Source organism: Ctenocephalides felis, unplaced genomic scaffold, assembly GCF_003426905.1.
Source record: "Ctenocephalides felis isolate EL2017-DRISC unplaced genomic scaffold, ASM342690v1 CF-g0.4_SCAFFOLD_03571, whole genome shotgun sequence".
NCBI lineage: Eukaryota > Metazoa > Arthropoda > Insecta > Siphonaptera > Pulicidae > Ctenocephalides > Ctenocephalides felis.
Genome location: NW_020539725.1, coordinates 33556259 through 33570718, shown reverse-complemented (window position 1 = coordinate 33570718; position 14460 = coordinate 33556259). Strand labels below are relative to the sequence as shown.

Sequence of the window (14460 nt, the reverse complement as noted above, 5' to 3'; positions counted from 1 at the left end):
TAAATAAACTACGTATGAGTTTCATTTTTAAATATTTTATATAACCCTTACCATGACTAATAAAACACGTTCGACGCCACTATTTCATCTTGTATTTTAAATCCGGGCGCGAGGAAAACAATACTACTGTCGTTTGCCGAACTAACTCTTCTTTTAGGTGATCAATTTTGTCTTGCAAAGTAGCGTACATTTACGTCGAACTACATTTATTGTGCCATTAATTCCCACGGAGTGAATACTAATATTTATTATTTTTTACCAATAAGTATATATTATCGAGATATTAATTTGTTATCGAGATAGGAACTGCAAAACAGGTTCCGACTAAATTTCAGTAAAAATTATACTTATAAGAGCCTATTAGTTCCAATTTTGTGAGAACTTGTGATCCGATGTTGCCCAGATCTGTAAAAATAATTGACTCATTTGATTGCTTATTTAAGTTAATATGAAAAAATTGTGCGAGGTATGATGATGTGCCAGCTTTAAATTACACGTTCTACTTTTTCTTGGAAAAAATATTTCTTATTAAAATAAGTTAAATAGACTAGTACTCAGCTAGATTTTTTGAAAACAATTGAATTTTCCGTCATGTAAATTATATTTTTATACTTTAAATTCTAATTTTGTACTTTTGTGATTTTCTATAAATTTTTAGTCTTTCTAAATTTCAAAATGGAGAAATGGGCAGATCAGGAGTATATTTTGCCTTGGGTAAGAATTCGTCCACAATATAATAAACTGATACTTTTATAAAAAAACAATTAATCAATATACTTAATATTATAACAGTTTCAAAACTGATTCATGTACGGCGGGAGGGTACATTAAATAATGTAAATACTTGTACTGTGAATTGGTCAAATATTTTGATATTACATATCAAGACATTCAAATAGACATAAATAAAATACTGAATAAGATTTTTTTTTCTATCTTACAATTTTATCCATTAACTTTTAATCTCAGCTTTTATTTCACTACTTGTCTTTAGTAAAAATAATATTTATATTATAACATTGTTAAAACAATAATTTTGTTCAAAAATTTATAATTTAATGATATTCGATATCCGTGGAGATTCATTATAAGTAAAAAAGTCATTAAACGCATAAGCCAGTAAACGCATAATTTTTAAATATATACTTTTGTCATTTTAATTTATTAGCCTTATGTACATAATTCATTCATATTGAGTTATCTGGTAGTATATTATATATCTGATAGTTCTCATTATTTTGTAACAATAATAATAATTTATTACATTTTTAGGACGTTGCAGTAGATGCTATTAGAAAGTCTCAAATAAAATCTACAAATGCCCAATCTCATATTGAGCATATGAGTAATATGAAATATGACTGCGATCTTAAAAATAGTAGAATTGCTCAAATCATGTGCACTATTGGTAATTTATTTTCGTGGGATATTTTTTATGTATTTTTATTTTCATTTTAGATAATTTTAATTGCTAATTATAAATCTAATAAGGTCCCAACTCTGAAATGCCGCAACAAATTGAAACCATGTTAGAGCTTGGAATGACAATAGCTAGGATTAATATGGTGCACGGCGATTTAGAGCACCACAGACAAGTAAGAATCTAAAATAGGTTTAAATTAAATAAATTTATATTAAAAATTTTCTAACACTGAGATTTGTAAATTTTATTAACGAAAATCAAATTTTAGTTCACCAATAATAAAATACACCTAAGTCTGTTTTTACACGGTCTTTTTGTACACGGTTTTGATATAACACGGTTTAAAAATTGAATATTTTTAATTTTTTTACACGATTTTATTCCATTTAGCACGATTTGAAATTTTATGTACTTAAATTTTTTTGTCAAATTTAATTTTTGCGAAGAATGTTCATATCACAAAAAAGTATTTATGAAAGAAAAAAATCTGAAACCATCGATAGTATCGATAGTTTGCGAACACTAGCTTAAAGATTTAAGTAAATTCTCCTTTAGTGCGTACAAACAATTTTTACTGGTCAAAGCAAATGTGAATAGCACTAATTTAGGGGAATTATTATTAAAATAAACATGAATTCTTGTTCTTGAAAATTCTTGTTTTTCACTAATTTTAATAGGTGTTAGAGACTAGGACAAATCACCCATTTTTGTATAAGATTAATGTCTTTTTTACACGTTTTTTTTTTACACGGCTTCTTCTGGAACCAATCTCCGTGTAAAAACAGACTTAGGTGTAATATATTCATTTATTCATTTATTAGATTGGATCTAATTTTAAATCTTCAATTTTATCGAAATCATATAACATACTCTCGATTTGAAATTGTTCGTTCAAATTACTGTATCATGTTAAAATTATTTATAATTATTTTACATCCAGACGTTTAGTCAAAAAGCTTGCTTTCAAAAGAGAATAATCAAATTCTCTTAATTAAGAATAATTCAAATAAGAATAAGAATAGACGCAGACAATTGGAGAAAAAAATATTGTGTTATATCAATAATGAACTCTTTCAATGCGAATCTATCTAAGCCAATACATCAGCATGTTAATATTATAACTTCCTGATAGAATCATATTGTAACTTATATTCTTCCTATATTTTTTAGGAATTAAATTCACTAAGGATGTCTAACAACAATTACAGTACGCGGCAAGGGATGCTCATGACTCTGGGAATCGCAATAGAACCACGTGGCTCGGAAGTCAGAACGGGTCAACTTGCAAATGTAAACGTCTTATTAAAAATAAGAATTAGATATTTAATTCATTTATAATACTATAAATCTATTGATAAATCTAACCTCGCGCAGATCTTAGGTATTCATTGATTTGCTTAAACTTATTAACGACTGAAATTCTTTATTAGTTGTTGCCTTTATTAGTTGTTTTGTAACTTTGGCATCGAAACTACTAAACTGAAATATTGTTAATAGTTTTAAATCTGGTTTTTGGTTATCATTTCTTCTCCATGCCCATCGATTAATACTTTTTGGTCTGAGCACAATTATATTTATATATAAAACTTAACTAGATTTAAGCTGAATTATGTGTCATTCTTATACATATTAGTAACTCATCAACTAGTATGTATAAGTTTATAAAAATCCATACGTTTTGACAGAAGTTCTAGCCTCCATTCATAACTAACCGAAAAGTTTCATTCTTATAATTAAAATTTGTTCATATATATGTATATACTGTAACTCCTTCTAGGATAGCAATTCTATTTTAGATTTGTTATTAAATAATATACAGTCCTGATTTTTTTTGTTTTTAGCACATGAACGCAGTTCCAATTGAGGAGGGTAGCTCGGTGCGCATTACCTGCGACCCTGCATTTTATGCCAGTTGCGGCAGTGACTTGATTTATTTAAGTTGTGAACATTTGCGAGAAACAGTTAAACCTGGCAATCGAATCGTGATTGATAATGGCGAAATTATTCTACGAGTTTTGGATATAGGTAATAAATTCGAGTAGTCAAGTACTAAATTTTGACCAGGTTACAAACCGGCTAATTAATACAGAAGTCACTCGATTCGTTCGAATAATTTGATATTTCAAACATACTTCATCTGTGGTCCAATTTTACTAATCGTTTAGTCCATTTGTTCAAAAATGGACTTTGTTAGAACAAATATAATTTTATAATAATATAATTCCACACCGCAAATTATGTTAAAATTGCTGTTTTTTCAGTTAGTTCTTCTAGAAACAATTACTGTAATTAATATATTTAAGAATAACTCTTCAAACTACACATATTTTCATCAAAACAAATATAGACAAAAATCTGCATTCAATATATAACTCAAAGATGATACTGTGATACTGATTGTGTAAATAATTTAAAGCTGTTATAGTAATCCCGATATGTTACGCTATCAGTTTTATTTAATTTGAATAATAATAGATTTTTTTTTATTTGAACAGCGATCAGAACTTATGGGTTCTATGAGCTGTTGTGATGAATCTCTTACAATCTACGTTTGTTTTATTATAGATGGCAACCCAAACAGTTGTCTCATCTCTATGTGCTGAATTTTTATTATTACAATTGTTGTAATAGTGATGACTTTACTTCCAAGTGGCATGTTGCCACTACAGCTATGCCCACGAAAGGCCATTTTCACTTGAAATCATATTTGAAATCTATGAAGAAATATTTTAGAAACTATTCTAATTTCACATTCACATTGAGTAATTTTCAATTTTTAGTAGAGTAAGTTATTTCAGCCTTAATTGGTAGCTAATAGGTATCATTTAACATATTTTAATAAATTATTAAATGCTCTGCTGATGAATTTGTTTGTATTTATCGATAGGCCCGACTGATATGACATGCAAAGTTCTATCCGGTGGTAATTTAGGAAACGATCGCAAGGTCACTTTGCCAGAAGTTCCAATTGAAACAACTACATTGTCTAATCAAACAAAGCTTGATCTACTCTTTGCGGTCAAATATGAAGTATGTTTTCTTTTTTTTATAAATTTTATTTGAACAGCGATCAGAACTTATGGGTTCTATGAGCTGTTGTGATCAATATCTTACAAACTACGTTTGTTTTATTACAGATGGCAACCCAAACAGTTGTCACATCTCTGTATGATAAATTTTTATTACAATCTCTGTAATAGGGCAAGTATGGTGTAACAATGCCTGGTGAGGGCTATTTTCACTTGGAAACATTGCTATTTATATTTCCAAGTGAAAATCGTTGTCAGTGTTCCCTGACAACAGGCTGCTCGAATTGGGTATCGAACCCGGGACCTCTGAAACAAGTCCCGTCGCTCTTAACCGCTTACCTACGGGCGAGCCCAAGTATGTTCTCTTGAGAATGAATTTTCTGACAAATTACAAAAAATCTTATTCTATAAATTATAAAAAAAGATATTTTTTTTTGCCTATCTTACTAATAAGTTATTGAATTAGCTGAAATTATTTTCATATAAAAATTATGCTCATGCTTGACTATTTTTGTTTATTTTGCGATTTTTAGGTGGATTTCGTAATAGTAAAGCGCGTAAGATTTGCAGATCAGATAAAACAGTATAGAGCTGAGCTGGGAGAAGAAGGTCAGTACATCCAAATGATTGCCAAGATCGAAACACTTCAAGGGTTAGAAAATTTAGAAGAAATTCTGGAAGAAGCTGATGCTATAATGTTCTCCAAGCACGACATGGCTACAGAGATGCCAGTAGAAAATGTGTGCCTGGCGCAAAAATACGTTCTTGGGCGTTGTATACTGGTACACAATAAATTCATACATGATATTTATAAACACAAATTGCATATATATTTTTTACGTTCAGATCTCATTCATACTTAACACTAAACATACCATAACGGGTCAAATGACCCAATTTGAACTTTTGCATTGAAAATGCACGTATAATTTCATTGCGTTTGCACATTTGACTTCATGACTTTTTTTAAGTAATTAAAGAAGAGTTATAAACAATTTTTTTCTTGTTTTGTTTTGTTTATTCTGAGTAATCCTTCTTGTATACCGATATCTACCTCAATGGGAGAGAATTTTTTGATTTATGAGATTGTCGAGTCATATTTGTAGTCAGTAAGTTGCACATTCTTCTAAACACTGTTGCGTAAAGTAGTTCAACGAAAATAGCTCAGAATAATTTAAAGAAAATATCAAATTTTAGATTGAAAATAGCTTCTTATTGTTAGAAAAAGTGGCAGAAATTGAAAGTCTTGGTAAGTACCTTTTATTATTTACCCAGAAAAATGTCGAAGCAAACAAGACATTACAAGTTCTTAGAAGATATAAATAATATTGGCAAAGAGTTTTCAGAAATTAGTGAAGATGAATTTTCTGAAAATGAAGATATATTGGTTGAAAATAAAAATGAGTTTGATTCAACAGATACCGACGATGAAGAACACAATGATAAACGTTTACCTGAAACTGTTTCAAATTACAATAAAACCAAGTTTGGTGTAGACATGACCGATCAAATAGCGAGGAAATTTACTAAAAAAAATCCAAGTCTTGCAGATGGCCTCTCCAAGTTTTTTCAATATCCTTGATTTAGCTAGCATAAATGCCTGGATTTTGTACAACCAAACGACAAGAGAAAATATCTCGCGACAAGATTTTTTACTCAAGCTATCAGAAGAACTTGGCGCCGATTTTCGAGAAGTCCGTGAACAACCAAAACAAGAAACAAATACGAAATTATCGTTGCCTAAGTCTACTACAGATGCTTATAAACGTATGAGATGTCAAATAGGATACTGTAAAGAAAATAAAACCAACAAAATTTGCTCTAAGTAAATGTAAAAAATATGTTTGCGGAAAATGTACAATGGACACAATTATATGTAAAAAATGCGATTAACTATGAATTATTTTTTTTAATTTCTGCTTTTGTAATTAAAATGCTCAACATACTTTTTTGTTTAATTAATTTAATTTTTATCTTTATTTTCTTCCTAACATCCATATTTCATACATTCAAGCATGAAATATAGAGTCGGGTCATTTGACCCGCTATGGTAGAATTAGGTATATATTAAGTCTTGGTATGATTAGTTTTAAAACAACATACCTGACTAATGTACGTACTCCATTTATCAGGCCTCCAAGCCTTGCGTCTGCGAGGTACATACAGCACATGCTGGTACAACCGTAACAGTAAGCAGCCGAGCCATAGCTGATGCTCACAGCACAATAATCGACGGCGCCGACTGCGTCATGTTGGCAGGAGAAACAGCATTAGGCAGCAATCCAATCAACAGCGTCCTATTATTGGACAAAGTTTGTAGGCAGTCCGAATTATCTGTTTGGCAGACCCAGATGTACGGAGACCGTAACGTCAGGGTAAGAATATTCAAAGAAATCTAAAATCAGTAAAAATAATAATTAGTTTCGATACATATATTGTTAACAAGAGTAAGCTTACCAATAGCTTAAGTAGACAAGTGTTTTAGACCACCATTTCATTGAAATACAACAGCCATCAAGCTCATCTAAATAGCACAATATATTTAGTATGCAATCCTATAAATTGCTTAGATAATTATATTCCCTTGATAATTGAATGTAAGTTTTTCTTTCGCTGAATAGGCTATTCCGCCAAATGGTCCAGCAGAATCAATTGCAATAGGCGCAGTAGAAACATCAATAAAATGCAATGCTCAAGCAATTATCGTGTTAACAACTTCTGGAAGATCAGCAAAGCTTCTATCACATTATGCACCTAGATGTCCGATTGTGGCTGTTACAAGACATGGAAGGGTGGCTAGACAACTGCAGTTATACAGAGGAGTAAAACCACTTCAGTACATTTGTGAGTTCATTAAATTTTGGAATCCTAAAAAGCCATCAAGTTTAACTCTAAAAATAATTAGATTACAAATTTAGTCAAACCATTTCTTTAGAATCACTAGAGTAGTGAAAAAACGTTTTCATCGTTTTTGCGAAAAATCCTGAACAGGTGAATATTTAAACTGTTCGAAAGATATCAGTTAGGAATAGGATTTGGTAAAAAAAAATAACAATTTTAAAAATGATTAAATTCCAATACCTAAATCGATTATTTGCACTTACCCTTACATCTAGTTTGATTTTGCTCTGGTCGTAAACATCGTTAATTTTTGATTATTTGGAATTTACCATTTTTTGAAATAGATATTAACGAAACCTTTTATCCAACAACACTTTCTTCGCAAATTTTTTTAAAGCATTAAGATTGGTTGGTCGACCATCTATAAATACTACTACTACATAATAAATATACACAAATGTTACGCTTAAACGACTTGTTGCAATTTCAATCATTTCTATGGACAAAGTTAAATATATTATTTTGTCAATAACATAAAGGTCTCAATAAAATATATTTAATCAGATGGTATGCTCGAAGATTGGATGAAAGACGTTAACATTCGATTACAATATGGGATAAGTTATGGAAAAGTTAGCGGATTCATTAGAGCTGGAGATGCAGTATTAATGGTTCATGGATGTAGACAAGGAGCAGGATTCACTAATACATTAAGAGTAGTTTATGCTTCAGAATATGACACTATACCTGCATAAAATTAAAACCAAAAAAGATATTTTAATGTAATTCAAATGTATTCTGTATATTTACATAATCTTATTATCGTGTGTCTCTATTTTATATATAAATATATCACATATTTCGGAATTACCAAAGGCGATATTTGAAGGATTTTAAAATTGGTTTTGGACGTTTCAGATATTAATATAACTTGAAGGACTTTTTTCTTATAAAAATGTATTTATAAGATATTATTATATTATTATTATAAATATTTTTCTAAATAAAGAAACTGTATAAAACATTATTTTAATTTACGCTGTAATCATTAGATATTATGTGTAAGTTATTACGATTTTTTTATAAACCGGACCTGAAAATTCCAAAATCAAATAAATGTTAATAATCTTAAACAAGTTTTCTCATATGAACTTTAAAATGTCATCTGCGTATAATTATTGTAAAACCAGACTTAGTGATGACTAAATTTGAATAGAGAAAGTTATACTTCAAAAATACTGTCCGTTTAATATATATATATATATATATATATATATATATATATATATATATATATATATATATATATGCTAGATTATTTGGTATTTTCTTACGTTACTAAGCTTAAAATAAGACCTTAAACTATTTTTGTCCAAAATTTACATAAATGCAATTATAATTACTCTTTGCATTCGATTTACAACCATTATTACATTATGCTAAACTATCCTCATATATGAATATTGTTTAAATCCGCTAAATTATTTAGAGCATTAATGCCATAAAGTTATATTTGGCACAATAATCGCGACACATTTGATTAGTCAATATATTTCAAACTTACAGTAAAAAAATGCTGAAAAAGATATTTCATAAAAAAATAAAAATTTACTTAGAAAGTATATTGAAGTGTTAAAATAAAATAAAGGCCATTGTTAATGCTGTATTGTGTTCATCAGAAAACATTCCAATGATAATGTGTTTTACAGTTTTCAGCAAATAATTTTTTGTCAAAAGGATTAAATCATTATGTTCAAGTTTGTACTTAATGCTCGGTCTATCTATTGCTTTAATTTAAAATAAAGTATTTACTCAATTTTTGGCTCTGCGTATTGAACTTTTCACTCACATATACTCATTATATATATATATATATATATATATATATATATATATACATAATATGGGTTGAGTTCAAAGATGAACGTTACACCAATAAAAGATGTATAAATTGTTTATAATTTTATTTGATATTCCTGTTGCTGGCTAACACTCTACCCCTCATTCAATGGAAATAACTATAATTTTTACTTTACTTAAATCGTTATAAATTATTAACATATTTTTAATTATTATAGTTATTTTGCACTGCAAATAAACTTATAAACCCTTTAGACAATTTTTATTGATGTAAGTAATGCGCGATCTTTAAACTCAACTCATATTTAGTAAAATAATAAAATTAATATCACGCTATCATTAATTTTATGCTTTAGAACCACTCACGAGATGTGCTCTGCATACATTTTCTGGGCCTAAAATTTACGGCTAAGATCGAATAATCAAATTAAATATGAATGAAATAAGTATTTAATCAACTCGCCTTAATCCTGTTGGATCTTCGAGTGGTACACCTTTGGTGTTTTCATATTTCACAGCCAGATGCTCATTAAATATTTTCATTGGAACTTCCGCTTTCTGTGGAATCCTATGAGGAGATTTGGAGGAGTTCTGCTTCACAGGACTAGTCGATCCATGTTCAACATAAAAAACCGACTTTGAAGAAGACTTTGATGGGGAAGAAGTATTGCGATCCTTTTGCGCCATAGCCCTCACATATTTTTCGTCTGCTTCATAAGCGCGTTCGATATAGGAATCGCTTAATGAGCTGCCCACGCTATTATTGCTATGTTTTAACAATGAACATAACTGAAACAAAGATGCTAAGTGTTAGTAGCATTTTGCCTTTAAGGCAAGTTGCATGAATTTTCCGATACATGTAAATAATCAACTTCATCAAGCTAATTAGATAAAATTTATGCTTAATTGGAAAAAAAAGTTTTTGCTTTCACTAAAAACTAATCAATGTGCGGGTTCCAATTGATATCTTTCAGAATTATAATATATATAACTATATTTATTGTAGAGCACAAACACAATCTGGTATGTCCTAAAAGCGCAGCCATTATTCCAAACTTTAATGCATTGTTTTTTATTCAACCAATTTTCACAGACTATTAATATTTGAGAATGTTTGTATAGATTCTAATTGTTACCTCTTGTATTCCATCCAAAGCCTGAACTGCCTCCCGAGAAGAACCAGATGGTAAATTTTTTCTTAAAATTGATAAATACTGTAATAATTTAATTCTACTCAATGACATAACTGAATAAGCGTGTTGAAGCTCAGATCGAACACTATTGTATTCCTAAACAAAATTAGAGATTAGAATTTAAATCTTGAAACATAAAATAACAATTACAGTAGCAGTCACCTCTATTGAGAAACCATCGAGAACCCCTTTTTGATCACCAGTAGTGCTATTATTCCTAAAGAAGAAGTTTCATGTTAATTACAAAAGTTATTTGAAATATAAAGAGATAGATAATCAATAAATTTTTATATACTAGTTCATATGCTGCAATAGAAAGTTAATATGAAGATTTATATTTTACATAAAATAACTTTACTTGCAAAAACAATTTTGCAATTAGTTTTTATTGAGAAAATTTACTACCTAAAAGCAAGCTTTATGGTAATTGTTCATCATATTTTGCAATTTATGGTATATAAAATAACAATAAAACAAAAACATAAAATTACTTTCGTTATACATAACCAAAATTTTCAAAGTGGACTTGCTAGAATATCAAGAGCATTTTAGCATATATGAGTTCATACATTTATTTTATCACATAGATCTATTTATATCTCGTAACTAGGATTGATATTAGCAAATAAATTATATATCTATGTGTTTTTTACTCAGTATATTTAAGCAAAAACATTATTCAGGAATTTAATTCTATAAAATATTTACCTCCTTGTAGACGAAGTTCTGTCGAATAAGGAATTTCGCCTTATACTCGCAATGGTTTCTTTATTTACTATTGTTGTTGGTGTTTGACTCATAGTTGTTGGCAGGGTTATATAAGAAGTAGCCGTGGGCAAAGCGTAGAGCTAGAACATTATTAAAAAAATTCAATATATACCAGATGCAGATACTAAATTGAAAAATTATTAAAATTAAGAAATTTTTTAAATCGAATTAGCATCGAACAGAAAAACAAAGTTCTGTACCATAATATTTTTTAAAAAGAAATAGGAATGTGATGAAATAATTTTTGTGTTGCAATATTTTATATATAGTTTTTTTTTAAAACAAGTGTATTTTAAAATTACCTTTGGATGCATTAAATGTAGTGCATGCTCAATAATATATGTTATATCAACAGCCGGTGGATATCGCATCAATAATGTTAAACAAGTAGTGTAATCTGCTACTAACACTGAAAAAAAAAACAGAAAATTTAAATAAAATATGCATAAAAATTACATTTATAAATATTCTCACATTCATCACGAATGGCCATAAGCATAGCTACAACAATAAAATTTACAAGCCCAAAATTATCTCCTTCTGCAAATATGGCATCCCACAAAACAAGAAGATCTAAGAGTGCAAATTCTCTTCCAAAGAGCAATCTCAACCACCGTCTAAAAATAAATATGCATAAATAAATATTAAAAGATACAAGTTTAAAATATTGTAATTTCTGCATACATGCCAAACAGAGGAAGTGGTATGTCTAGCTTCTCAAGATGTTGCTTAAGTTCAGGATCATATTTAGAAAGTAAATTTATTCGAATCCAATTTAATTGCGTCACAACTTCATTTTCAGGTCGATAGTCTTGGACTTCCTGAAGAAATTTAATAAAGTAATAACAAAATAAAGACTTATCATTTTTAAAAGCCATGAGTATCATAGCAGTATTGATTTCCAATAGGAAGATCAACAGGAAATTTAATATATAGTTTTAGTAGTCATATATGTACATTATTTTAAGAGGTATAAACATATCTTGTACAAATAAATATATTGTTATTAATTATATTATTAATAATATACAATAACTGAATAAACTCACATCAGACTGGATTTTAGTAACCAATGGAAAGTATCCCCCAGTTGTTGGGATCATATCGTGAATTCTGTAGCAGCATTCTATACTAGACATAATGTGTGTAAATAATGTGCTAAAATTACATAAAAAATAATTAGAAATAATCTAATATTATATATGAATAATAATATTTAATTTATGATATTCCATACCAATTCACATTATTATATGAATATAATACTTACAATGAATCTGCTTCTAGATATTGTGGATTTAAAATTTCTATTATAACATCGCTGCAAAAATAAAAAAAATATATAGCAGTTATTAAAATTTAAACATGTATATAATTTATATAACTTACTTAATCAGTGCCTGATCTTTTACATGTAACATTGACTGATGATCACTATATAGAACAAATAACAAAGGTGCTAAAATTTCATGCATTCCTTGTCTATAACACATATCAGGATGTTCTCTTGCATAACAAAACAATATAGATATCTAAAAAAATTATAGTAGAATTATATTTTACATTATTATTATAATTTATAATGCATAATTAAGAGACAACACATATCAGGATGTTCTCTTGCATAACAAAACAATATAGATATCTAAAAAAATTATAGTAGAATTATATTTTACATTATTATTATTATTTATAATGCATAATTAAGAGACAAATTAATATTAATATCATGATCATACCATAATATTCTGAATATCTTCTCTCCGGAAAAAGTCAACTCCTGGAAAAGTTCTAACAACATCTTGTTTTATAACACCTATTAGCTCCTGGTCACAAAAATGTTTATTCCAAAGACTCTAAAGCCAAAAAATATCTATGAATAAAATGCTATAATGATACACATTTTGCAAGAAAAAATAATAACTTTACCTCATCGTTTCTAGATAATGGGTCATCATCCAAAATTTTATTTTGTCGAGGATCTGAAATCATTTCACTTTTTAGACCAGCATATCTTTCTCTTTGTTCTCTAATTGTATCTAGCCATTGGCTTGTTTGCTGAGGCAATACTCCTAATAAAGCTCTCCAGCATACACTACGAAAACTAAAGAATAAATAAACATTAATAATATACATTAGCTTCGTGTAAATAAATATGAATTTCTTATAAATATCAATCATCAAACTCCAAAAGGAAAAAACTATCAACAACTGACAATTATCGGATATAGTTATCAATTCAAGACTGTAAAAATAATCCTTAATAATTTGATGTGTAAACATCTTAGTCTCATTACTGACGATGAATTGGTCATACAATAGAAATCAACGATAGTAAAAATAATTCATATATCAAGATTCCAACAAAAAGAACTTCTATTATAAGATGGGACATGCAACTAGTTTTTAGAAAGCTGTTCAATATAAAGCAAATAAAATAAATAAAGAGTAAAGATATATAAACAGTTTTAATCATTCCTTAAAAATAACTTAGTTACCGAGAAGATCTAAGCCGGCCTACAACTGCTTTTCTTCTGAGTTCTGTCCAATTATCATCATAAAAATCATAGATTTTGTGCCACTGTTCTCTATAAACGAGGTTATAATGATTATTGTTGTAAATATTAACTATTAAAATAATAAAATACGAACTCATATTTATTTATGGATGTGTATCGTTCAGGGGTGCTCTGAGAAGAATCTCTAGAATCACAAACACTTGTTGTAGTTGAACTAGAAGTTACATCTGTAAGGCTATCAACGCTTTCACTCTTCAGCTCATTATCATTACTTTTATCTTTATCCATATTTATTTTTCATACACTGGCATTATAATTTGTATATTAATTATATCACAAATGCAGGCAAAATGTTAATAATAATTAATAAATATTAAAAATTTCTTTAATAAGTCTGTGAATTCTGTGTTTTGACAGTTACATGTGTTTTGTCATTTTAAGCCACATGTGGATTTTGACATATTTTGACATATTGTCCTACGGGAATTCGGGAAGAAATTCTTTGTCTTTGAATAAAAAATAATAAAGAATTGCTATATGTCAAACGTATTTCCCTATTTCTATAGTATAAATAGTTCAATGTCAATATATAGTTAATATATTTAATATATATAATTATTTTTTAGTTATTATCACAATGCCGGTTATAGAGTCCATCATATTTATATCGTGAGCTCTAAAAAGTCAAAATGTTAACCTTTTTTTAAAATCAACAAACAGGATTTATTAAATCACTTCGAATATCTACAGTCATCAAATTTGTTATGTGTGTTTGTGAATTATTTCAATATGATGTCGATACCGATACATTTCACGTGGGATGTCAA

General features: G+C 28.5%; 2 protein-coding genes across 2 annotated transcripts; one reads left to right on the top strand and one right to left on the bottom strand.

Moving 5' to 3' along the window:
• The first annotated feature begins 675 nt into the window (after positions 1-675).
• LOC113385933 (pyruvate kinase-like) lies at positions 676-8048 on the top strand. Its single transcript, XM_026623754.1, has 10 exons — positions 676-714; positions 1273-1408; positions 1492-1595; positions 2594-2713; positions 3265-3448; positions 4311-4453; positions 4986-5234; positions 6585-6827; positions 7074-7296; positions 7858-8048. Exons 1-10 carry the CDS (start codon positions 676-678, stop codon positions 8046-8048), a joined length of 1632 nt encoding a protein of 543 aa, XP_026479539.1.
• Positions 8049-9185: 1137 nt separating this feature from the next.
• Positions 9186-14022, bottom strand: LOC113385263 (TBC1 domain family member 5-like). Its single transcript, XM_026623102.1, has 15 exons — positions 13767-14022; positions 13613-13702; positions 13044-13218; positions 12854-12970; positions 12504-12646; positions 12385-12435; positions 12164-12272; positions 11799-11935; positions 11589-11731; positions 11417-11523; positions 11055-11194; positions 10509-10563; positions 10290-10442; positions 9617-9942; positions 9186-9548 (listed from the first exon to the last, which is right to left on the bottom strand). The coding sequence occupies exons 1-15, from the start codon at positions 13919-13921 to the stop codon at positions 9506-9508; spliced, it is 1944 nt and encodes a 647-aa protein (XP_026478887.1). The 5' UTR covers positions 13922-14022; the 3' UTR covers positions 9186-9505.
• Positions 14023-14460: the final 438 nt, after the last annotated feature.